Here is a 25,159-nt window from a genome sequence, read left to right as displayed (position 1 = left end):
CAGGAGTATTTATGTGGCCACTGTCTCCTGCCAAAGGCGACTGGAGTATGTGGCTTGCAACTACTCAAAGTTGGGCACAAAATTGAACTCCAAACTTGTTTTTAGTCTCAAAGCAAGAGATAAGCACTCCAAAGTTTTTTAATCTGTTTGTCAAAATCGATTTGGGCCACGGGAATTTAACCCCCCCCCCTCGCCCCGTTAAGAACTTTGCTACTGATTGACGTTTGGTTGCCTTTGTAAAGATACAGCTGGGAGGCTCTGTTGAAGGGAAGAGAGGCTACCCGTTGCTCAGCAGTGCAATGTTCCACGGGCTGACAGCAAAACCGCCCTCTTCAGAAGCGACACCGCCACGTGTGCAGCAGGCTAAACGTTTGAATCGTGGGGGCGCCTTAAATCGTGCAACAACCCAGAAAGCGGCGAAGTTTTCCCCCAAAAGCCACGGGACACCTCGAGCTGAGAGGCGAGCGCCACCGAGTCGCCTTCCTTTGCCTTCGCGCAAGGAAGCACCTAAGACTTTCGCCGCAGTTTTCCGCGCGTGAACAGCCGCTGCTGAGCTAGACGTGAGGGTCAAAACCAACTTACTGACCTTCATTGCGGAAAGTTCCTGCCGGTTCTTTGGCTTCCAGGGAAATCGGTGTGTAAAAAGAGGAAGAAACAGCAGCGGCGGGCACTTTTTCCTCTGGCTCTCCCTCCCTCCCTCCTTCCCTCCCTGCCCGGATACGCTAGGTCGTCAGCAGCGCCAAGTTAAACATTAGAGAAGTTCGGAGACGGAGGGCAAAAATCTCGTGGCTTGTCACTCCCTGTCAGGATGGGGCCCCGCTGTGGCTCACCACAGGCGCAGGAAAGCAACTGGGAGAAAGAGAGAGGGGGGGAGAGAGAGAGAGAGAGGGAGGGAGGGAGGGAGGGAGGGAGGGAAGGGAGGAGTCAGGTTGGGCTGGAGGGTCAAGAAAAGGTAGAGGGGGGAACCGAAGGCGGAGAAGACAATATGGGGGCGAGGTGCCAAGGCGTGGGGAAAGGCAACCCAAAATGCACGAAAGCAAAACGCCCGCCCCCTGCCAGAAAAGCAGAAAGTTCCCCGCGGTTTGGAGAGAGCCGCTCAACCGGTGGAACTGGGTGTGGGGATGAGGCAGAGGTTTTGGCGCGTGTGAAGTGAACAGACCCGGCTGTTGGGCACAGGGAGGGCAAGTCAAAGCAACTTCTGAAGGAAGGGAGAACCAGGGCTTGGAGGTGTGGCCGAGTGACTCTCCCCCTTGGGTCTTCCTGTGGTCAGGAAAACGGCCTCCTTGCTTTGGTCTCTGGGGATAATGTTGCTAAAGTGTGCTAAAATAAAATTAGACTTTCCCCCCAGAAGCTAAACCCATCGTTGTGGTTGATGGTTTCTTACTGACTTGTTTTTTATGTTCCCAGGCCAAGTGTTTACACAGAATGTTTGTGTTTAATGCAGAACATCTGCTCTACGATCTGGTTGGAGGCAGTTTTCCCAACCCAGCACCACCACATACTGTATGTATAGCCAACATCACAGGTTGGCTGGGTTGATGGGAAATGTGGTCTGATATATTTGGACAAGCTTCCTTGGATCCAAAGGCCAGATGACAGGGACAACCAACAGGAACGTGTCAGGTGTCACCTGGAGAACCTTCCCAGACTCATCTGGTTGTTGGAGAATCTTGTTCCATGTCACTGTAAAGCATGTTCAGACTAGTCAGTCAAAATGTACCTTGTTTCCTGAGTTATTACTACTACAAATGTTTTGGTGCAGTTTTTTGCTTCAGAAAAAGCACAGAAAATGTGTTCTTTCAGAAGAAATTGTGTTTAGAAGTATCTGTTTTAAGATGTAAGGTGTAGAATTTGGGCATTTTTTCAAGTTAAAGTATTTACTATAATAAACAGGATAAAAAGAATAATAACTAATAATAAATACAGTGAAATAATAATGCCAAGCCAGTCTCAACATGTAGCTGGCTGTTTGATGAACCCTGCAAACAGAGCAACTATGGCGAAAGAAATTAAAAAATGTATCAATAATGATAGGTGTCTCTGGTGCAATCCCAAATGATCCACACCATCACCTAAATACCATTGGCATTGACATAATCACCATCAGTTAATTGCAAAAGGCAGCTTTACTCGGGGACACCTTTCATCCTTCCAAGACACTTTTAATACTATCAAACAATAGCATCTACCTATCTCAGGTCTTGGGAAGAAAATAAGTGGATAAAAATTCCAAATCCAGTCTAAAGATCTGTCTGACTTTGTGATGAACCATAAGAGTAATCTTCCAATTAAGAACTATCTTGAGTTCATTGTGGAGATTGTGTGCTATGAGAAAGACGAGAACTATGCCAGTTTTAGCCATACTGGACAGAGGACAAACAAAGAATGTTTCTTCCTTAAACAATATGGTGAGATGTAACTTACTGAAAACCATATCAGATCAGTGGTTGCCCATGTTGATAAGGATTGCACTAGGTGTTGGAGTTCCTGGACGTCCAGTGACAAGTAGGCTACAGGTTTCAGGACTGGGGACTGAGCAACCAGGGCCAGCAGCTGCAGGACTACAGTACTGGAAGAAAAGTTGCTTATCTGTCACAAATACATCCTGCAATGATACATTTAATATTGTAAACAACAACATCTGCCTATCCCAAGTCCTTGTGAAGGACTTGATAAGTGAACAAAAATGCCAAATCAACTTTGAACATCTGGCTGACTGCGACTAACTGTATTAATAATGTACTCGTATAGAAAGCTGGTACTCTCTATAATAGGGATGCTCAGTGGCTAAGATGCTCAGCTTGTCGATCAAAAAGGTTGGCAGTTCAGCGGTTCAAATCACTAGTGCTGAGTAACGGAGTGAGCTCCTGTTACTTGTCCCAGCTTCTGCCAACCTAGCAGTTTGCTAATGTACTAATAAACTTGGGTTCAACCTTATGCATGAACATTTTTTTATAACCAGGGTACTCAAAAACCAATTATTCTCTCAGACCAAACAAAAGTTGAAGCTGTGTAAAGATATGTGAGAATAACCTTGGGAGATGGCAAAGAGGCGCAACCAAAGAAGTGGTCAGACAAAAGTCAGCTGAGCTCACAGAAAGAATGTGGGTGATGAGGCTCAGAAGAGACCGTCCCTAGTTTCTTGGGTTGTAAACAGATTAGGGGGAAGGGGAGGGAGGGGGAGAGAGAATGTCAAAAATAAATACAATAGAATAGGTGAAGGTCATATATTTCCTCATGAACTAAATTCAGAACAGCTAAATCAAAGAATCATGCCATCATTATTGAATTTCTAACATCCAATTAATGACGTCAGAAAAATGTAAGGTCTTCTTCTAACTTCCCGTGCTATAGGAATGATCATTCTGTATGATTGTTGCTTTTCCACAATCTACTGATAAAACAACATGTATTTTTAAACGTTATCATAGGTTGTGTTTTCTTATGTTCAAACAGCTGTTCATTTCATAATGTTTGTTCAAAGCAGGGGTGAAATTCATCAGGTTCAGATAGGTTCTGGAGAACCGGTAGCAGAAATTTTGAGTAGTTTGGAGAACCAGCAAATACCAATTGTGTCTGGCCCCGCCCCATCTATTATCTGCCTCCCAAGTCTCAGCTGAATGGGGATTTTGCAGTATCCTTCCCCTGGAGTGGGGAGCAAATGGAGATTTTGCAGTATCCTTCCCCTGCCATGCCCACCAAGCAATGCCCACAGAACTGATAGTAAAACAAAATTGAATTTCACCACTGGTTCAAAGGACAGTTAAATTTGCATAATTTGTTGTGTGATCTACTTAGACATAGCAGTTATTTTCCAGTTATCTTTGTATAAAAAATTGTAGGTAGTATGCAAAGTCTTCTGTAGGAAAGGGGTAATTCAGTTCTCATCTATTGCACTTCCGTGGAATGATAAACTCCAGTTCTGCTCATTGAAGTATTCAGCTTGATCTTAAACTACTGGCTCCTATTTATTCTCATCATCTGTATCCACCCTGAATCACAGAGATAGCACTTCAGAATTGTAGGATACAGTCAAGAGAATAGCATACTTTCAACCGTCCAAAACGTAAATTGAAAAAAAAGCAAATAACTTGCACTGGATGACATGATGTGGTGGAAAGGACTTTCCTTTGCCCTCTTCATTCACCGCACTTCCAAACATCTAACTTCAGAGAGTCACCCAATGCCTCTTCTCACATAACCCACTCTTTGAGGTTGTGAACTTTTGAGCTAGGAGTAACTTCTATTTTTAACCTCTGTGTTTTTAACTGTGCTATATTTAGATGTATAGCAAAAAATATTACCTACTGTAAATGCAGTTGGCATTACTGCTCTAGTGAAATCTGCCATTCTTCAAATTGTATTCTGATTTAAGCAATAAAAGTCTCTCAGCTCAACACTTAGCTCTACCTGTAGTTATCTATGAGATTAACTCCACATCAAATCACCATTTTCTAGGTAATTTGAAGGGACCCGGTGGCTCAGTGGCTAAGACGCTGAGCTTGTCAATCAGAAAGGTCAGCAGTTCGGCGGTTTGAATCCCCGTGACCCGTCAAAAGCGCGGAGGACAAAATCGCGCTCGACGAAAGCGCGCATGTGACGTCATCACAGCGCGACAAAAAAAATTAAAAATTGAAATAAAATTAAAATTAAAGCAAGCCGATTCACATAAAGGTAAGGGTTAGGTTAAGGGTTAGGGTTAGGGTTAGGTTAAGGGTTAGGGTCAGGTTTAGAGCGTTAGCGTTAGGTTTAGCGTTAGGTTAAGGGTTAGCGTTAGGTTTTTCGTTACGTTAACAGTTAGGTTTAGGGTTAGATTTAGGGTTAGGTTAAGGGTTAGGTTTAGGGTTAGGTTTGGGGGGATTAGGGTAAGGTTTTAGCTTTATTTTTACATTTTTCGATCACAGCGTGATGTTTTCGTCACGCTGTGATGACGTCAAATGCGCGCTTTCGTCGAGCGCGATTTTGTCCTCCGCGATTTTGTGGTGGAACCTGAATCCCTAGTGCCACATAACAAACTGCCAGCCTGGCAATTTGAAAGCACGTAAAAAATGCAAGTAGAAAAATAGAAACCACCCTGGTGGGAAGGTAACAGCCTTCCATGAGCCTTCAGTGTTTAGTCATGCCAGCCACATGACCATGGAGACGTCTTCGGACAGCGCTGGCTCTTTGGCTTTGAAACGGAGATGAGCACCTCCCCCTACCTAGAGTCAGGAACAACTAGCACATATTTGCGAGGGGAACATTTACCTTTACCTTTAGGTAATTTAAAAGTAATAGGAATTTGAATCCTAGGTTTAAAAATAATGAAATTCATTTTTAAAAAGAAAGATACATTGTATGAATACCAAACTTAAGTTTCAGATTCTATTACCCATTTTTGACTATGTATTATGACTAGAGAAATTAAATAATGCCCTTGTTTCCAGTTCTATAATGGTCCTTATCTATTTATCAACTGCATACAGTAAATCCATAGCAAAACTGTTAATTGAATATCTTAAGAAACATCTGCTGTTATTAACTATGAAAAGGATACAAAAGAGAGTGCTATCCAAAGAAAAGGAAGGAAGTTTCCGTTGAATTGTATATGATTGCTGAAGATAATCTAGGATGAAAAATATGAAGTAGTGTAGGAATGCTCCAGACATAATTGCATAATGGGCATAACATACTTTGTGAGAATATTTTCACTCACTTGCTTTTAATTGTCACAGTTGTTGTTTTTTTTTAAAAAAAACAACCACTGTTGTGCAAGGGTTTATTTAAAATACATAACTGAACTTCATTTTAGTGAAGTTGAACAAACAGGCCATAGAACAGCAATATAAAAAGGATCATTTGTTTCATGATACTAACAACCACTGCAAAATGCAAAGTATTAAAGGACAAATTCTGTCCCATTGATACTGCCACTGATAGCAAATCTCCAAGTCCTAAGTCCTTCACTGACTTCCCTTTTTCTCTGTGGATCTCTGGAATGTATTTTGTAAAACCCACCACTTTTTTTTAATTGTAGTTTTTTTTAAAAATAAAAAACCATTTACAAATTAATGTAGCAAAATTTGGCATAAATGAAAAAATATGATGCACTATAGATATGTCAAAATATTTATACTTTATTTATGTATTTGCTAAAAATGTATTTACAAACCACCCAGTGTCCTGAGATTGGGCTAGTTACAAATAATAACAACACATGAATAAAATAAAATAGCATTTCTGTCCTATCCTTTATTTAATAAGAAGAACACAGTGGAGAAAAGATGATAGTTTTTAAAAACTGTGATACTCTAAAAGGCAATAGAGCTTCAACCAAACAGGGATACACTTATTTATTAGTTAACATATTTTTCAGAGTATAAGAAACACTCCCCCCCTAAAAGAAGGTACAATTTTTGGTGTGTCTTATATACCAAAGGTAGCCGAAAATGTGAACAGCTGATTGGGGGTATTCCTGGAGGCTGATCCTCCCACCAATCAGCTGCTCACACTGAATCAGGTTGCAATAATATGCTGAAGCTGACCTAGCTATTTGCTATTCGCTGCAAGGACATGTCAGAGTTTGCAGCAGCAATCATATTCAGAAAGCACGCACAAGTAACTGATTCAGCAGGATAACTTCTCTTTATATATAATATAACACATTTAGTAAATCTACAATATCAAAACCAGGTTTTCCAATGTGGTAGTTCAGCAGAGGAAAGAAGTTTCACTTTCAGTTTTACTTTCAGATATTAGCACAGCATGCAGCTCAGAGGTGAGTTGCTAATTTTTTTACTATTGGTTCAGGCGCGTTCCCGTTTGTGTGCAATGCTTCTACGCAGAAGCATCTGGGTGAGTGCGCGGAGGCTCCCGCCGCCGCTACTACCAGTTGGCCTGATCTGGGCCAAACCAGCAGCAATCCACCTCTGATGCAGCTTTAATACAGAACAAGTCACACCCTGGCTCCTTGCTGTCTCCTTCCTTGTTGCTCACACAGTAAATACTGTTTCCAAAGAAGCCCTCAACTCTCTCACACACTGACAGGATGCTAGCCAGATGAATACCATGGATGCTGGTAGGCAGAGGCAGAATATTTTTTTTCTTATTTTCCTCCCCAAAAACTAAGGTGTGTCTTATACTCAGTGCATCTTATAGTCTGAAAAATATGGTAATCAAATTTTTATAGTAGTCCATATCACAAAAAAAGAACTCTGAGACCATACAATGATTGAATCAAACAACAGATAGAAAAAAACAGATAGAAAAATATAAAATCGATATTCAAAGATAAGCATCCTAAAAATGTATATATGCTAAAGCAAAGAGGGGATAAAAATGGCTACCTCAGCAATGGAGCCATCTAAGCAAGTCTTTGGTTCTATGGGAGTCCCAGACTTGATAACATAACCAGAACTTGAGGGCACTGTTAAAAAGGATGGAACCAATCTAATTAAGTAGCAAGTGCTAATATCTAATAATTACATGGCCCTATAATTCTCAGGGAGGCACAAAGGCTAGTGGTTAAAGATGCTGAGCTTGTCAGCTGGAAAGCTGACAGTCCAGGTTTGAGACCTGAGTGCTACATGATGGGTGAGCTCCTGTTACTTGCCCCAGCTTCTGCAGTTGGAAACATGCAAATGCAAATAGATAAATAGGTACCACTTCAGTGGAAAGGTAACAGCACTCTGTGTGCCTCAGAGTATAGTCATGCTGGCCACATGACCACAGAAAATGTCTTCAGACAATGCTGGCTCCCTCGGCTAAGAAACCGAGCTAAGCACTGCCCCCTAGAGTTGGACACCTTTATCTTTTACAATTCTCAGAATTCTTCTAAAAGTTTCCATCAATTTATTTATTTTTTCATATGAGAGAGATGAAAATTATTAAGTCCATGGAGAGGGATAAATAATTTTACTGAATTCAGTATAACTTTACTAAAACTAGTTTAATTTGATTCAGGGGAATTAAATGTTATTTTTGCCCAGTTTTGTCTTGCCTTATCCACTTTTAGGAATGAGGTCCTACTCAGTCTAAGAGTAACATTCAGCCTAAATTGCAATAAGAATTTAGATAATCCATAATGCAGACATCAAGCATGTCAAGGTTAATCAGTTTAATACATAAATGGTGACACAACGTTATCAGTGGCAGTTAAGTCTCTGTGGGGAAAGTATTTGGCAGATAGAAAAAAGAAAATTCCCCAAACAACTGAGCATTAGATAAGCTGTACAAAGACCTTCGAATTTACAAGCATCTCCAAATATGAATGACAAAACTCTTGGAAACAGTCTCTAATTACAAGTTAGGTATTATGTTAGAATTGCAAAGGAGTTGACAAATGACACCTATTAAATTTGATAAGTAGGGAAGGTTTATGGATGAAATTGAGATAAAACTTCAGAGATAGAAATGGAATGGCTGTTTAGTTCTGGAATTGCAGATGGACTTCTCCTTTTATTCAGATCTTTGATGGATGACAGAATGTCCCATTCAGGATGCACCTGTAAGTCAGAGGTGGGTTCCTACCGGTTCACACCAGTTCGGTGGAACCAGTAGTGGAAATGATGACTGGGTTGCCAAACCGGTAGGAACGTCATGCTCGCCACGCCCCCGAACTGGTTCCCCGGTCACCGCAACATCTTTTTAAAAATATATTTTTACTGTTCTGCGCATGCACAGACCCATTTACAGGCAACTACGCAACTTGCGCATGCACCAAACCGGCAGTAATGCCAGCAGAAACCCACCCCTGTTGTAAGTGTGCGTGTCTGTGTGTAAATGAATTAGAATTAGAGCAATGTATCATGCCTATTGGATAATCCTAACCTGCTAACATAAGGATAGTTTTGGACTTGCTAAAAGCATTTGGTTAACCATTGAAGTGCTTATTTTTTATATTCCAAAATTAACATTTTGTATTAATTCATACTTCATCCTGCTGCACTAACTCATCTATCTGAGAAACAAGGCTGACGGTGTCCCTGTCCATAGAGCACCAGAGTGGGTGAGGCCCAGAGATTGTCCCATTGGACAATCAGCGCTCTCCCATTGGCTGTTTTGCCCCATGAAGTGAGGCTGTTCTCTCCCTTGGTACTTTAGAAAAACACAGAAACTTGTACTGATGATGTTACCTAGCTGGATAATGAAACATTTGCAAGCAAACCAGGTTTAGAGAGCACCTAGAAATGTACAGAATGCTTAATATGATTACAATTTGTTATTGAAATAAACAATACATAAATCAACTGTAGTTCCTAGAGATATATTCCAAGTATTAGGCAAAAACATCATACAGTTTCAGATTAGTAAACTTGTATCCACTCATCAAAATATTTGGAATTCTAGGAGTCAACACAAAGCTGCAGATGAATTGAGTCATATTTTAGATCCTTTCTTCAGCAAACCTCATCAGAAAAGTGACTACTAAGTACATTTTAGAGTTTGTATTTGCTATGTAAGATAGGAACTCAGCTTCACTATTACTGTATTCAACTTCCCTCAAATCAAATTCTCGTGTATTGTAGCCTTATGATCTGAAGCAAACACACATGCAGCTTCCGCTTAACCAGAGTTTGATGGATTTATCATTTGTAATGTTGTAATTTTTTTTTCTTCAAAAAAGAGCCATGTTGCCATCAAAGCTAATTGGCATCACATGTTAAGAGTGCAACGAACTAATCATCCAATATAATTAAATGTTTTCTTTGGTCAGGACTGTAACAAGAGCCTATACCTGTTAGGTAATCACCAGCTTCTTGAATTAGACCTGGAAATCCCCTACCAAAAAAAAAAAAAGGAACTCTCTCAAGATAGGTGTTAGTGTACTACACTGCAATAGTTGGGCCAGGTCAGAAGATGGGCAGCTGCATTATTTTTTTTTGTAATAGTCAAGAGCATGCCCCAAGTAGAACAAATTGCAGTAATATAACAAAAAGATGATGATGGCATGAATCACTGTTTTTAGCACTTTTTAGTCTTGGAAATGACACAACTGGCAAAGTTGGCCAAAAACTGTGGCCTTCACCTACGTGCTCTACATGGGGCAGCCCTTGAAGAGTATTCGGCGACTTCAGCTTGTCCAGAATGCAGCCGCGCGAGCGATTGTGGGTGCACCTCGGTTCACCCACGTAACACCTATCCTCCGCGAGCTGCACTGGCTGCCTATTGGTCTCCGGATACGCTTCAAGGCGCTAGTCGTCACTTATAAAGCCCTTCATGGTATTGGACCTGGGTACTTGAGAGACCGCCTGCTGCCAATTACCTCCACTAGACCAATCAGATCCCACAGACTAGGCCTCCTCCGAATTCCATCCGCCGGCCAGTGTCGACTGGCGACTACCCGGAGGAGAGCCTTCTCTGTGGCTGCTCCGACCCTCTGGAACGAACTCCCCGTGGAGATTCGTACCCTCACCACCCTCCAAGCCTTCCGCATAGCCCTTAAAATCTGGCTGTTCTGACAGGCCTGGGGCTAAAGATTCGTCGCCCCCTTTCGAATGGTATGATTGTTGCGTTTTTTAACTATGTATTGTTTTGTGTTGTTGTTAAACTGTCTGTATCCCCCTTTCCCTTCTTTGAGTTGTGAGCCGCCCTGAGTCCCCTTAGGGAAAAGGGCGGCATACAAATGAAATAAAACTCTAAACTCTAAACACCTGCTGCTTCAGCAGAAAAAGTGGGTCCATGAAAAGGCCAAGACTCTATACCAGCTCCTTTGGAAAGTACCACCCCATCCAGAGCAAGATGGAGCATCCATGGAACCAGAAAATTTCTGGGTGGACAGCAACTCCATCCTGCTAGGAATCAATCTAAGTCTGTTTCAACCTATGAAGTCCTTCTCAATCCTTCCACTGCAGGGATGTCAAACTCACATCGTCATGGCGGCATCACATGATGTATCAGGACTCCCCCCCCTTGCTAAACACAAGCATGGGCGTGGCCAGCACATGACACATTTGGACTGCGGGTCGCAAGTTTAACAGCCCTGTTTTACTGCATCTGTTCAGCCTGAGAAAAATTGATGATATCTGACCACAAACCAATGACTTCACATTAAACAAAGTGGGTGAAAAGTGATGATGAATGATGAATAATTATGAATGCTTAGCAATGACTGTTTCTTATGTTTTTATATTCAATTCTGATTCATATTTTGAGACCATCAGAATAAGTCTTTGTGTCAGAATTCCAAAAAACATCCTCAGCAAAAGAAGACTCCATGGCTTGAGTTTCCTCAAAGTTCCATTTTGTTAGAGCTCTCATATTGGCACATCTGGAAAAACCCGAATCTGAAAGGCTCCAGGTTTTCCCCACCCAAATGAAAGTTCAAGTCCCTGCCCAACACCCACATGTCCATCACAGGGTCCAATCAGTCACCATCCCATCTGCAGATGCCTTCTAGCCATGCCCTTCCAGGTGCAGAGCAAGATGTCCTTGACTCTCTGAGAAAGGAATGTTATTATGACTATATATCTCCCATACTCCATATAATCCCCCCTCCCATTTTCCCACAGCAGTAAATGTGGCAGGCCGGAAGGCCCAATGCAAAAGATGGCTTCCAGGCCTGACACTTTGTTCATTACAAGTCTATCTAAATTTCCTTCCTCCCTCCCTTCTTCCTTCCTTCCTGGTACTTTTTCTATTTTGCATGTGATCACATACTGTATATACTTCTCTGTCCCTCATTTTTCTAGGCATTTCTTTTATTCCAGTCAATAGTTGCAACTCATCATAACAGTTCTCATGGCCAAGCTCTTGGAGAGAACAGACAATTATCGCTCCTGAATACATATATTTATATCCCATGTCGTATTATTTATACTGAAACAATCTGGTGAAATGCATCACAGAACTCAAGACATGCAAAACAAACCACCTGTAATAAAAGCACACATCCTGTGCTGGAAGAAGGAAGCAAATTATGCTTAATTCTGATTGCATTGATTCTAAGGGACTGCATTCACTCACTCACTCACTCACGCACGCACACATGCATGCATTCATTCATTTTCTTTAAAAAAACAAACAGCAAAGATTATCCCATAAAATGCAGTCTGTTAGGTTTAATTTTACAAATATGCAAAGAAGAGTTATATATTTAATTGCTGGTAGGAAGGAAACAAAAGGGGAGGGAGTCCACATTTCACTGACGGAGTATCTCTTGTTAACTTCCTCATTGGTAAATTGGCACAAATAATTCAAAAACTTGGAAGTAGTCATGTTATCAAAACAATTATTTGCCAAGGCAAACAACCTAGTGAACTATCCTGTTCCTGGAACAAATGTCGTGTTTTATGTCCCCTATTTGGGTTCCTTTATTTTCTTGTGTGATTGTACCAGTCAATCAATTTCTCATTAGACAGGTTTTTTTTAAGGTCAGATTACAAATTTTCCAAGATATGCATTACTTTACTATCTAAGACACAAATTCCACGGTATTAGGTATATTCAGTCTGCAGAAATATTTTGGTGAAACTTGGATCCTTCTTTTCACAGTGGCACATCACCCTTACCGGCAAAAGATTTCCCCTACAAATCTGGCTTTTGTACCTTAACACTACTGAATGCCTTATTTCCCAGTCTGATTATGAGAAATATCGGAGGCTGTTGTGAGCAGTCTGTCCAATCAGAAGACCTGCATTTACATATTAGTAGAAGTAAGGAGATGGCCAAAAAAATCTTAAAGGTTGCTGAAGAAGCATACTATTGTTCTGACCGAGGCTTCCCAAGAGCATGAAACAAACTCCTTGCCCCGGCAAAAACCCCTTTTATTAATTTACTGTGAATTTTGCTCATTCACAGCTGGCAAAGTCTTTCAAAGGGGGATTTATGATCCTCCTTATCTGGTTTGGAGAGCTGACAGGCCAATATCTGTAGAACTTGGCAAGGAGTCTCGGAGAGTCCCAAACTAATTAGCAAACTAATTGTCTCCTGCAAATTCCACTTCCCTTTCATTTCTTTTTTATTTCCTCTGGGAGGGGCCATTCATCATGTGTCCTTACTCCCAAGTTCACCCCTGTTCTTTAGTTGTTCCCTTCATCTGGCAACTCTGCACATGCACACACTGGGAACAGGCTCCAGCTGTTTGTCTGCCTCACTGATGTCTGCCTCTGAAGGCAGTTGATAGCCGGCATACGGCTCTGGCCCCTTCTCTGCCTCAGACATAGAGCCTTCATCAGAGCCTTCCCCAGACTCCAGGACTGGCCCATGTTCCTCTCCAACCTCCTCACTGTCCATATCTGCTGCCAGCTCCACTGGCCGCTGGCGGGTGGCAACAAATATTTACTATTAATTGCCTCTTTTTTCAGTCAGAATGGAATGCAGATGTCAAGCTAAAGACATGAAATATTCCTCTCTCTGGTAGATCACCAAGAAAGACACATCCGTATGTAAATACATTAAACAAAACATGATTTCCCCACCATTTTTGTAGTTGCCCTGTGACATCACATGCAAACACCTAAAGTTCTGCATGTTTTGTCACTTCCTTTCTCTCTGCGGATGATGATGGTTTGTTTCCCCACACCTCATGCCCCATCTATCATTTTTGAATACATGAACAAGGGTCTCCCCCCCCACTTTTGGGGGGGCATGTTGTAGCTCCTTCGTCCTCTTTTTATCAATTACTATTTTATGCTTTTGGAAAATAACATTTGATGCAGATAGTTGTTACATACTGAATTATATTAGAGCCTTATGTTTTAGTGAAACAGACTGGCTAATTGTAATGAATAAAGAGGATGGTTTTGAAGGACAGAGGAGAGATCATCTATCAAAGCAACAATCCAATAAATGAGATTGTTTGCCCTGAGCCCAGGGCAAGAAAATGATTTCAGAAAACACTTCTGATAGCTGCAAAGATAAAATAAGGAGGAAGGGAAGGACAGTGTTGCAATAGTAACTTTAGGCCTGTGTGATATCTATTTCTTAATCTTATCTATCTGATAGGACACTGACTAATACAATCAATCAAATGGTGTTTGTTAAAAGGTAGTAAAAGCTACGGTACGTTGTGGTATCTTCCCTCCATTCCAAGTGATTTGTTTTCAAGGCAAAAAATATATATGTCAAAATAATATCCACCAATGTTAAAATAGTTAACTGTCTTTGTCTTAAATGACTAACCAACAGGTATATTATCTTTATTTTCTATCATTTAAGTTAAACTTTTGTTATATATTTCTTTTAATTGTTGACATATAAAATCCACATGCATAAATGTCATTCTTTAGCAGCTATAAAAAATCTCAGGGCCATATGCGTTGGAATCATATGGAAGACGCCTTCATCCTGCAGTGGATAGACAATGGCTAAAATGATGATGATAATGATAATCTAATATAAAGAGAAATTAGGTTCTTGCTAGAAAGCTGCCTAGAAAATTGTATTTGATACAATAAATTATGGATACAATAAAGATTGTATCCATAATTTATTGTATCAAACACAATGTTACATAATAAATTCAATTAGTTAACAGTAAATATTAGTCTCGCATGTGCGAGACTAAGATGGCTGCGAGGCTCCGTCCGCTCTAAACTACCCGACGAAAAATGCAAATAAAACCCGAGTAACAACTTTGAAATATAATATGAGAGGCTTGTCCGGGAGGCTTGAGACCCTGAGAACCCGAAAAGATCAGCTAGCGGTAGGGGTTACCTCTTTGGGGATAGCCCCGGACTGCAAAAGCTGCAGCGTCTTCAGCGGCTCCCATGCTGGTCTGGCCGCTCGGCAGCGAAGAGGGGAATCTCGGCCTGGAAACGGCGGCGGCGTTCTTCGGCGGCTCTGGCGCTTATTTCATCTTTCAGCTTCGCCTGCCCGCGACGGGAGCGCCCTACGGCCGTGGGACCACCCCCAGGACCGTCTCCAAGCCATTTGGACGCTATGACCGCGGACCGCGTGGATTCTGGCGGTTCCAGCGGCCTCCGTGCTGTTTCGTCCATATCAGCTGTTCGGCGGCGAGGAGAGGAACCTCAGCTCGGTGGCAGCGGCGTCGTCCTTTAGCGGCCTCATCGTCTGCCTCACTTCCCTACTCTGTCTGCCTGCAGTGGGGACGAGGAACGGGGGAGACCACCCTTGGACTCTACAGACCTGGATGATCCCATCGGCTCTAGGGATTCCGGTGGTTCTCGGGCTGCCTCGGCCATTTAACACTGAGGAAGCAAGTTCCATCTGGAGAACAGCGACGGTGTCCCCTGGCAATTACAACGCCTGTTCCTTCTTTCTACCCTACTTATTTTTACTGGTGTGCCTTTGGGAACTCCTCGGAGTGGTTTTACCCCCAGAAGGAAAACTTTGGACCTGGGCTGCGGGTGGACAGACGATGGCAACATTGTGTGTTCGCACTGAACCCCCGCAGGACCTTTTGACTAACAAATTTGCAAAAGAAGAGAGGGGCTATAAGACACTCCCCCATATATTCCATCTGAACTATAATTGGTCCCTAGCCACTTTAACTCTGAACATTAAGAGCCAATTTTGCCATCTGAACTCGCACCTTAAATTTTAATCAACTGCGCAACTATTTTAGTTTCTTTCTTTTCTTTCATCTTTCTCTTCTCTCTTTGTATGGGATATGCATGAGATACGTATGAGATGAATGAATGTCCCACTTTTTATTATTATATTGTTGTAAATTTTTGTGTTTTTAACTTTTACGTGGGGACTGTTTGGGGGAGTGCATGGGTATGTATGATTCGGAGGACCTGCCGGGAGATGCGGGAGCCATGGGGGTGGTTGAGGGGACCAGAGACACGGGAGAGGGTCGGGGTATTACGGTCGTAACAGGGAGGGGCAGATACGGCGGGGACTTTAGGGCAGGCCATTACCGGGGAAGGAGGGTTCGCTACATTACAGAGATCCCTCCTTCCGGCCCTATGAGTCCCACTCCGAGACCAGATGGCGCAAGTAATCAGGACCCTGGACTCAGGCTGCTGTCGCTAAATGCCAGGTCTGTGGTACATAAAGCTCCTCTCGTCCGGGACTTAATTTTAGACGAGAGGGCAGACCTGGCATGTATTACTGAAACCTGGCTGGGCCCAGAGGGAGGAGTCCCCCTTGTAGAGCTGTGCCCAGAAGGATTTCAGGTGCTACACCAGCCGAGAGCCCAGGGAAGGGGTGGGGGTGTGGCCATTGTTGTCCGGGAGTCGTTAATTCCTCGTAGGGTCCCTGCTCCGGAGCTTGTCGGGTGTGAGTCTCTGCTGATAAAGTTGGACCTCAAGGGTCAAGTGGGTCTGCTGTTAACGTACCTGCCTCCCAACAGCGTTGCAGCAGCCCTCCCCTCGCTCCTCGAGTCGGTAGCCGAGCTGGCAATTGAGTTCCCTAGGTTGATGGTCCTGGGGGACTTTAATTTGCCGTCGCTCGGTGAAAACTCTGATGGGGCGCAGGAGTTCATGGCTTCCATGACAGCCATGGGCTTGACCCAAGTAATTCGGGGCCCAACCCATTCGGCGGGTCACATGCTCGACCTCGTATTCCTCTCGGAGCAGTGGATTTGTGATCTTGGTCTGAGGAGTAACAACATCATACCCCTGTCGTGGTCAGACCACTGCCTACTGAGGCTCGACTTCCGGAGACCAAACCCCCACTGTAGGGAGGAGGAACCGACCAGGTGGTTCCGCCCCAGGCGACTTATGGAACCGTTAAGGTTCCAGACGGAGCTTGGGGTCATTCCTGATACTTTCGCCCACAGTCCGGTAGAGACTCTGGTTGCTGCTTGGCACTCGGCAGCATCGGAGGCCCTCGACCGGATTGCGCCACTACGGCCCCTCCGAGGCGGCAGATCCCGGAGACCTCCTTGGTTCACCGAGGAACTCCGGGAGATGAAGCGCCGGAGGAGATGCCTAGAGCACCGATGGAGGTAAATAAGTCCGAATCGAACCGAGCAATGGTAACCACCTGCACCAAGGAATACACCAGGGCACTTAGGGCAGCGAAAAGATCTCACATAGCCACCTTGGTTGCGTCCGCTGAGTCCCGCCCAGCCGCCCTGTTTAAGATAACCCGCTCCCTACTAAATAAAAGGGAAGCGGGGGAACCCTTGCAGGGCAGAGCTGAGGATTATGCCCAATTCTTAGCGGACAAAATTGCTCGGTTTCGGTCGGACTTGGACTCCATCCCCGCAGTTCCAGCCGAGGCACAGGAGGATCAAGTAGAACATCTCTGGGTTGAGTTTCAAGATGTTACCCCCGGGGATGTGGACAAGGCCATGAGGGCTGTAAGTGCCTCCACCTGCGTACTGGACCCGTGTCCCTCATGGCTGGTTACTAACAGCAGTGAGGTGACACGAGGCTGGATCCAGGCAGTTGTTACCGCCTCTCTTCGGGAGGGGAGCTTCCCCGCCGCACTGAAAGTGGCGGTGGTGAGACCCCTCCTAAAGAAGCCATCTCTGGATCCAGCTGTTCTTAATAACTATCGCCCAGTCTCCAACCTTCCCTTCCTTGGGAAGGTTGTTGAGAAGGTGGTGGCCTTCCAGCTCCAACGGTCCTTGGAGGAAGCAAACTATCTCGACCCCTTCCAGTCAGGCTTCAGACCCGGTTACAGCACAGAAACCGCTTTGGTCGCATTGATCGATGATCTCTGGAGAGCCAGAGATGGAGGACATTCCTCCATCCTGGTCCTCCTTGACCTCTCAGCGGCTTTCGATACCATCGACCATGGTATCCTTCTGCGACGACTGCGGGAGGTGGGAGTGGGAGGCACCGTGTTGCGGTGGTTCTCCTCCTACCTCTCGGACAGGTCGCAGTCGGTGTTAGTGGGGGGGCAGAGATCGTCCCCTAGGCCCCTAACATATGGGGTGCCTCAGGGCTCGGTCTTATCCCCCCTACTATTCAACATCTACATGAAACCGCTGGGAGAGATCATCCGCAGGCACGTGATTAGATACCATCAATATGCGGACGATACCCAGTTGTATCTGTCCGCCCCGTGCCAACTCAATGAAGCGGCAGACGTGATGAACCAAGGTCTTGAGGCCGTTATGGACTGGATGAGGGTTAACAAGCTTGTGCTCAACCCAGAAAAGACCGAGTGGCTGTTGTGCTTCCCTCCCAAAGATCCGACCAATATTCCATCACTCAGGCTGGGGGGTCAAATTTTATACCCCTCAGAGAGGGTTCGCAACTTGGGAGTCCTCCTGGATCCACAGCTATCGTTTGACCACCACTTGACGGCTGTGACCAGGGGGGCATTTGCCCAGGTTCGCCTGGTGCGCCAGTTGCGACCCTACCTGAATCGGGAGGCTCTCACAACAGTCACTCGGGCCCTTGTGACCTCTAGGCTGGAATACTGCAATGTGCTCTACATGGGGCTGCCCTTGAAGAGCATCCGGCGACTTCAGCTAGTGCAGAACGCGGCCGCGCGAGTGATTGTGGGTGCACCTCGGTTCACCCACATAACACCTATCCTCCGCGAGCTGCGCTGGCTACCTGTCGATCTCCGGATACGCTTCAAGGTGCTATTAGTCACCCATAAAGCCCTGCATGGTAGTGGATCTGCGTACTTGAGAGACCGCCTTCTGCCAATTACCTCCCTGCGACCAATTAGATCTCATAGATTGGGCCCCCTCCGTATTCCATCGGCCAGCCAGTGCCGGCTGGCAACTACAAGGAGGAGGGCCTTCTCAGTAGTAGCCCCGACCCTTTGGAACGAGCTCCCCGTGGAGATTCGTACCCTCACCACCGTCCAGGCCTTCCGCACAGCCCTTAAGAACTGGCTAGCCTGTCAGGCCTGGGGACAAGGATAGCCGCCCCTCCCGAATGATGAATGTATGTTGCTTATTACTTTTACTATATGTGTCTACGTCATTGTTTATATTCCCCCCTTCCTGATTTTATGTGAGCCGCCCTGAGTCCCCTCAGGGAAAAGGGCGGCATACAAATGTTAATAAACAAACAAACAAACAAAAATATTAAATTATCCCAGCTACATTTTATTAACCCTTGTTTAATTTTGCTGGCTTGAATCAGACTTGTTACTTTAAACAATTTTACTTAGATTTGGACCTTTTCTTTGCTTTCAATCAATGTCCTGACCGTTGGTGACATCTGCACCATAAGTACAGTAGTGGCCAAAATTGTGGAAACCTTTTGGTTTGGTATTTTTGAGGTTTGATAGCTAATAACACCACTTTTTTTTTTTGCAGTAGTACTATAAAATTATATGCCAATGGAAAAGATAATTTAATCAGGGATGTAATGCAACAAAGTTTGTTCAATTATCTTTATTCTATGAAAAGTTATAGCCCAATATATCCAGCAATAAAACCCAGTTAATAGAAGCAATCATTCAATCTTGGTTTCTCATTATAACAGCTGCAGAACCAGAAGACTTGGCTCACTCCATGGGAAGACGTTGTAAGGCCATAATTCATGCTAAAGGTTACCCAATTAAGTATTAATTGACATAGTAATATTTTTTTTAATAATTTTTTTTTATTTTCAAACAAACACAAACATACAAGACATATAACATAAAAATCTCTTCTACAGCGTACAGTGTGTCGATTGGTTACAAGGTCTTTCTGCGTCCTTTCCATAGTCATCACTTGAGCTTTATCAAAAATCACATATTGTCAATCAAATATCTTTGTATATATTATTATTATACTTCATTTGTTTGCTTATCACTATTGTTTCTCCACTTTAAACAAGGTATTCTAAATATGTATCCATTTATATTATAATGATTCATTATATCATCTTCAATATATCCAATAATAAAGAATTTTTTATATCCTATTCTAAATCATTCTATTATTGGAATTGGAATTGATTTTATTTGTAGGCCGCCCTTTTCCCTGAGGGGACTCAGGGCGGCTCACAGAAACCAGGGAGAGGGGAATACAATACAATACAGTACTAAGACGACAACACATAATAAAATAATACGCAACATGCATACAACATTCGGGCGGGGTAATGGTCCTTATCCCCAGGCCTGACGGGCGAGCCAGTTCTTCAAGGCTGTGCGGAAGGCCTGGACGGTGGTGAGGGTACGGATCTCTACGGGGAGTTCGTTCCAAAGGGTCGGGGCCGCTACTGAGAAGGCCCTCCTCCTTGTGGTTGCCAGCCGACATTGGCTGGCCGATGGGATGCGGAGGAGGCCCAACCTATGAGATCTTATAGGCCGTAGGGAGGTAATTGGCAGAAGGCGGTCTCTCAAGTATCCAGATCCACTGCCATGTAGGGCTTTATGGGTGGTCAATAGCACCTTGAAGCGCATCCGGAGATCGACAGGTAGCCAGCGCAGCTCGCGGAGGATAGGTGTAATGCGGGTGAATCGGGGTGCACCCGCGATCACTCGCGCGGCTGCGTTCTGTACTAGCTGAAGTCGCCGGATGTTCCTCAAGGGCAGCCCCATGTAGAGCACATTGCAGTATTCCAGCCTAGAGATCACGAGGGCCCGAGTGACTGTTGTGAGAGCCTCCCGGTTCAGGTAGGGTCGCAACTGGCGCACCAGGCGTACCTGGGCGAATGCCCCCCTGGTCACAGCTGCTATATGATGGTCGAATGACAGCTGTGGATCCAGGAGGACTCCCAAGTTGCGAACCCTCTCTGAGGGGTGTAGAATTTGACCCCCCAGCCTGAGTGTTGGATTAATGGCCGAATTTTTGGGAGGAAAACACAACAGCCACTCGGTCTTTTCTGGGTTGAGCACAAGCTTGTTAATCCTCATCCAGTCCATGACGGCTTCGAGTCCCCGGTCCATTACGTCAACCGCTTCATTGATTTGGCACGGGGCGGACAGATACAATTGAGTATCGTCCGCATATTGATGGTATCTAATCCCGTGCCTACGGATGATCTCTCCCAGCGGTTTCATGTAAATGTTAAATAGTAGGGGGGATAAGACCGAACCCTGCGGCACCCCATATTTTAGGGGCCTTGGGGACGATCTCTGCCCTCCTACTAACACCGACTGCGACCTGTCCGAGAGGTAGGAGGAGAACCACCGTAACACGGTGCCTCCCACTCCCACCTCCCGCAGTCTTCGCAGAAGGATACCATGGTCGATGGTATCGAAAGCCGCTGAGAGGTCAAGGAGGACCAGGATGGAGGGATGTCCTTCATCTCTGGCTCTCCAGAGATCATCCATCAATGCGACCAAGGCGGTTTCAGTGCTGTAACCGGGTCTGAAGCCTGACTGGAAGGGGTCTAGATAGTCTGCTTCCTCTAAGGACCGTTGGAGCTGGAAGGCCACCACCTTCTCAACAACCTTCCCCAGAAAGGGGAGGTTGGAGACCGGGCGGTAGTTATTAAGGACAGCTGGATCAAGGGATGACTTCTTCAGGAGGGGTCTCACCACCGCCGCCTTCAGTGCGGCGGGGAAGTTCCCCTCCCGAAGGGAGGCGGTTACTACCGCCTGGATCCAGCCTCGTGTCACCTCACTGCAGTTAGAAACCAGCCATGAGGGACACGGATCCAAAGCACAGGTGGAGGAACTCACAGCTCTCATGGCCTTGTCCACATCCCCGGGGGTAACCTCCTGAAACTCAACCCAGAGCTGTTGAACTTGGTCCCTCTGAGTCTCGGCTGGAACTGCAGGTGTGGAGTCCAAGTCCGTCCGAAACCGAGCAATTTTGTCCGCTAAGAATTGGGCATATTCTTCAGCTCTGCCCTGCAAGGGTTCCCCCGCCTCCCTTTTGTTCAACAGGGAGCGGGTTATCCTAAACAGGGCGGCTGGACGGGACTCAGCGGACGCAACCAGGGAGGCTATATGTGATCTTTTAGCTGCCCTAAGTGCCCTAGTATATTCCCTGGTGCAGGTGGTTACCATTGCTCGGTTCGATGCGGACTTATCGGACCTCCAACGGTGCTCTAGGCATCTCCTCCGGCGCTTCATCTCCCGGAGCTCCTCGGTGAACCAAGGTGGTCTCCGGGATCCGCTGCCTCGGAGGGGCCGCAGTGGCGCAATCCGGTCGAGGGCCTCTGACGCTGCCGAGTGCCACGCAGCAGCCAGAGTCTCTACCGGACTGTGGGTGAGAGTATCAGGAATAACCCCAAGCTCTGTCTGGAACCTTACTGGCTCCATAAGACGCCTGGGGCGGAACCACCTGGTCGGTTCCTCCTCCCTACAGTGGGGGTTTGGCCTCCGGAAGTCGAGCCTCAGTAGGCAATGGTCTGACCACGACAGGGGTACGATGTCACTCCCCCTCAGACCAAGATCACACATCCACTGCTCCGAGAGAAATACAAGGTCAAGCATGTGTCCCGCCGAATGGGTTGGGCCTCGAATTACTTGAGTCAAGCCCATGGCTGTCATGGAAGCCATGAACTCCTGCGCCCCATCAGAGTTTTCACCGAGCGTCGGCAGATTAAAGTCCCCCAGGACCATCAGCCTAGGGAACTCAACTGCCAGCTCGGCTACTGACTCGAGGAGCGAGGGGAGGGCTGCTGCAACGCTGTTGGGAGGCAGGTACGTTAGCAGCAAACCCACTTGACCCTTGAGGTCCAACTTTAACAGCAAAGACTCACACCCGACAATCTCCGGAGCAGGGACCCTACGAGGAACTAACGACTCCCGGATAACAGCGGCCACACCCCCACCCCTTCCCTGGGCTCTCGGCTGATGCAGCACCTGAAATCCTTCTGGGCACAGTTCTACAAGGGGGACTCCTCCCTCTGGGCCCAGCCAGGTCTCAGTAATACATGCCAGGTCTGCCCTCTCGTCTAAAATTAAGTCCCGGACGAGAGGTGCTTTATGTACAACAGACCTGGCATTTAGCGACAACAGCCTGAGACCAGGGTCCTGATTACTTACACCATCTGGTCTTGGAGTGGGACTCGTAGGGCCGGAAGGAGGGATCTCTGTGATGTAGCGAACCCTCCTTCCCCGGTAATGGCCTGCCCTAGAGTCCCCGCCGTATCTGCCCCTCCCTGTCACGACCGCAATACCCCGACCCTCTCCCGTGTCTTTAGCCCCCTCAGCCACCCCCATAGCCCCCGCAACTCCCGGCAGGTCCTCCGAATCAAGCACACTCATTTATACACTCAAGCAGTCCCCACGTGATAATTAAAACACATAAAATACAAGAGTCATAGGGTAATAAAAAGTGGGATCATCCAATTCACACATTCAATCCCATGCACTCAGCATACCATTTAAAAGTTTGCGCAGCGTCCGTAGATCTTATAAAAGAGTATATATAGAAGGGGGAGTAGCCTTCGTCCCCTCTTATGTATTTGGGAAGGTCCCAAAAAGTCCAGGCGATTAGAAGAAATTGTTAAAGCTGTTAAAGTCCGATTTATCAATAGTGTCAGTAAAGGCAAAGTCTGGGCAGTTAAGATGGTTTCCCTTGGACGATAAAAGATAATATTAACCAGCTGGATGCAGTTAGTTCGTATGTGCAGAGGCCCGGCAGATGTAATTATGGCTATAATTGTAAGTGGAGTGTGTAGGTGGTAATTAAGAAGGCGGTAGAGGTGGAAAAAATGATGAAACCAGCCTAGAACTAGAGGAAGCGCCAGTAATGGCCACTGGAGGGGGCCAGAGGACCACATATGCTGCCTTTCCGGGGTAATGGTGTCCAATACAAGATGGTCTGGTAGACGGTTTTGCCTGACGTGGCACTCCTGAGGCAGCAACAGCAGCAGATGGTACCCAACACAATAAAAAGTTTGTTGTTGCAGACCTGGGATCACAATCCAGGAAGGTAGATGGTAAATAAAACGTTGCAAGGCCCAGTGAAAGCAGCAGTAGAACCCAAAGGAGATGTCGTACCAAGGGGAGAAAGAGCAGTCAACAGGGCCGCAATACAAAACAGTAGAATTGTGGTGGGGATAAAGACCAAGTCCTCCAGACCGAGCAGGCACTTCCATGCAGCTCCTTACCCTTTGATCAGGGCACGGATCAAGCTCCCCAGGGTAGCGGGGCAGCCTCTTGGGACAGCGGGGCCAAAGCCACCGCCGCTCATGCAACGCCGCCACCACCGCCACCCAGCTGTTCAAGAGGGAGCCGTCAATAGGGCCGTAATGCCAGGCACCAGGATTACGGTGAGGGTAGAAAAATAAACCTCCAAACCAAACAGGCACTTCAAAGTCCGGATCCAGCCTCCCAAGGCAGCGGGGCAGCCTCCTGAGGCAGCGGGGCCGAAGCCGCCGCCGCTCGCGCAACGCCGCCACCGCCGCCGCCCAGCTGATCGGAAGAAAAGTCACCGAGGGAGGTAACGCCGTCCCGGGACCACCCGAAGGTAGCCCCCTCCTTAGAAAGTTACCTTCCCTGGAAGCCTGACAGCTGATCGTTTGCGAGGACCCCTCTGTTGTCATATTCGGGGTCCTCGTCGCCTGGAATTTTCCGCTGTTTCTTTTCGGTAGCCGGAGCGTTAGAGCTCGGCGGCCATTCCCGTTCTCGCGCATCACCTTTTATCATTTTAGCATTGATAACATTCTCTAATAATTTTCAATTCCATGTTTTTTCCATTATTAATATCATTAATTCAATATACATGTATACAAATTGTTATAATTGTTAAACATCCATTAAGCATGGACTTCTCTTGACAACTTGTTATTCATTGCATATCTTATAAAGATTCGAAACCCTCTATCTGTTCCTTTCATCAGCTTGACTTTTGTTAGTGCTGGTGCTTCTTTCCGAAATTACTCTCATTGTTTCTGCCAATTTTCTCCCCTTTCTTCATCTATATATCGACAGATAGAGTTCCAGTTCATCGATCTCTCCTTTCCGATTTCACACTTATCATTTCCCTCCACTCTCAATTTGCTGTCAGTGTGAACAATTTTCTTATCACTTTCATATGTCTCTGTGGTTTTTTTAACTCTGTCCTCAAATTTCATCGTTGTTTTAGAATTATTCTAAACTCTTCCCTCCGTACTTTCTATATTTTGATCTATAATTTCAAGTCTCTTTTAAATTCTCTCTGTGATTATTAAGACTTTTTGAATTTCTAGCATAATTCTTTGCAATGTCATTCCCCTTTCTTCTTCATATTGGGCCAATTTTTCCAAGTTATAAACATAGTGATAATTTTTGTATATCATTTTTTCTATATGTTTCACATGTCTTCTTTATAACTGCTATTCTAATAGCAAATCCTTCATAAAGGTTATTACATTACATGCTTGATTAAATTATCTTTCCATTGATATATAATTTTTTGGTACTATTAAAAAAAAAGTGGTGTTATTAGCCATCAAGCCTCAAAAATACTATACACTTTCCCCAG

The 25,159-nt window shown here is 45.3% G+C and overlaps 1 protein-coding gene across 1 annotated transcript in view; it reads right to left on the bottom strand.

Moving 5' to 3' along the window:
• The window catches only part of DPP4 (dipeptidyl peptidase 4), a 73,474-nt gene extending 72,624 nt beyond the window's left edge, over positions 1–850 (bottom strand). The window contains exon 1 of the mRNA XM_087709758.1: positions 587–850. Within this exon, the coding sequence (XP_087565884.1) occupies positions 587–592 (6 nt within the window). The 5' untranslated portion in view covers positions 593–850. The remainder of the gene's footprint in view (positions 1–586) is intronic.
• Between the last annotated feature and the right edge of the window lie 24,309 nt (positions 851–25,159).

The sequence above is a fragment of the Thamnophis sirtalis genome, unplaced genomic scaffold (assembly GCF_051295495.1).
Source record: "Thamnophis sirtalis isolate CommonGarterSnake01/CBP01778 unplaced genomic scaffold, rThaSir2_p1.2 scaffold_1, whole genome shotgun sequence".
In the NCBI taxonomy this organism is placed as follows: domain Eukaryota; kingdom Metazoa; phylum Chordata; class Lepidosauria; order Squamata; family Natricidae; genus Thamnophis; species Thamnophis sirtalis.
The sequence above is the reverse complement of the archived record's forward strand: the minus strand, read 5'-3'. Positions and strand labels throughout refer to the sequence as shown.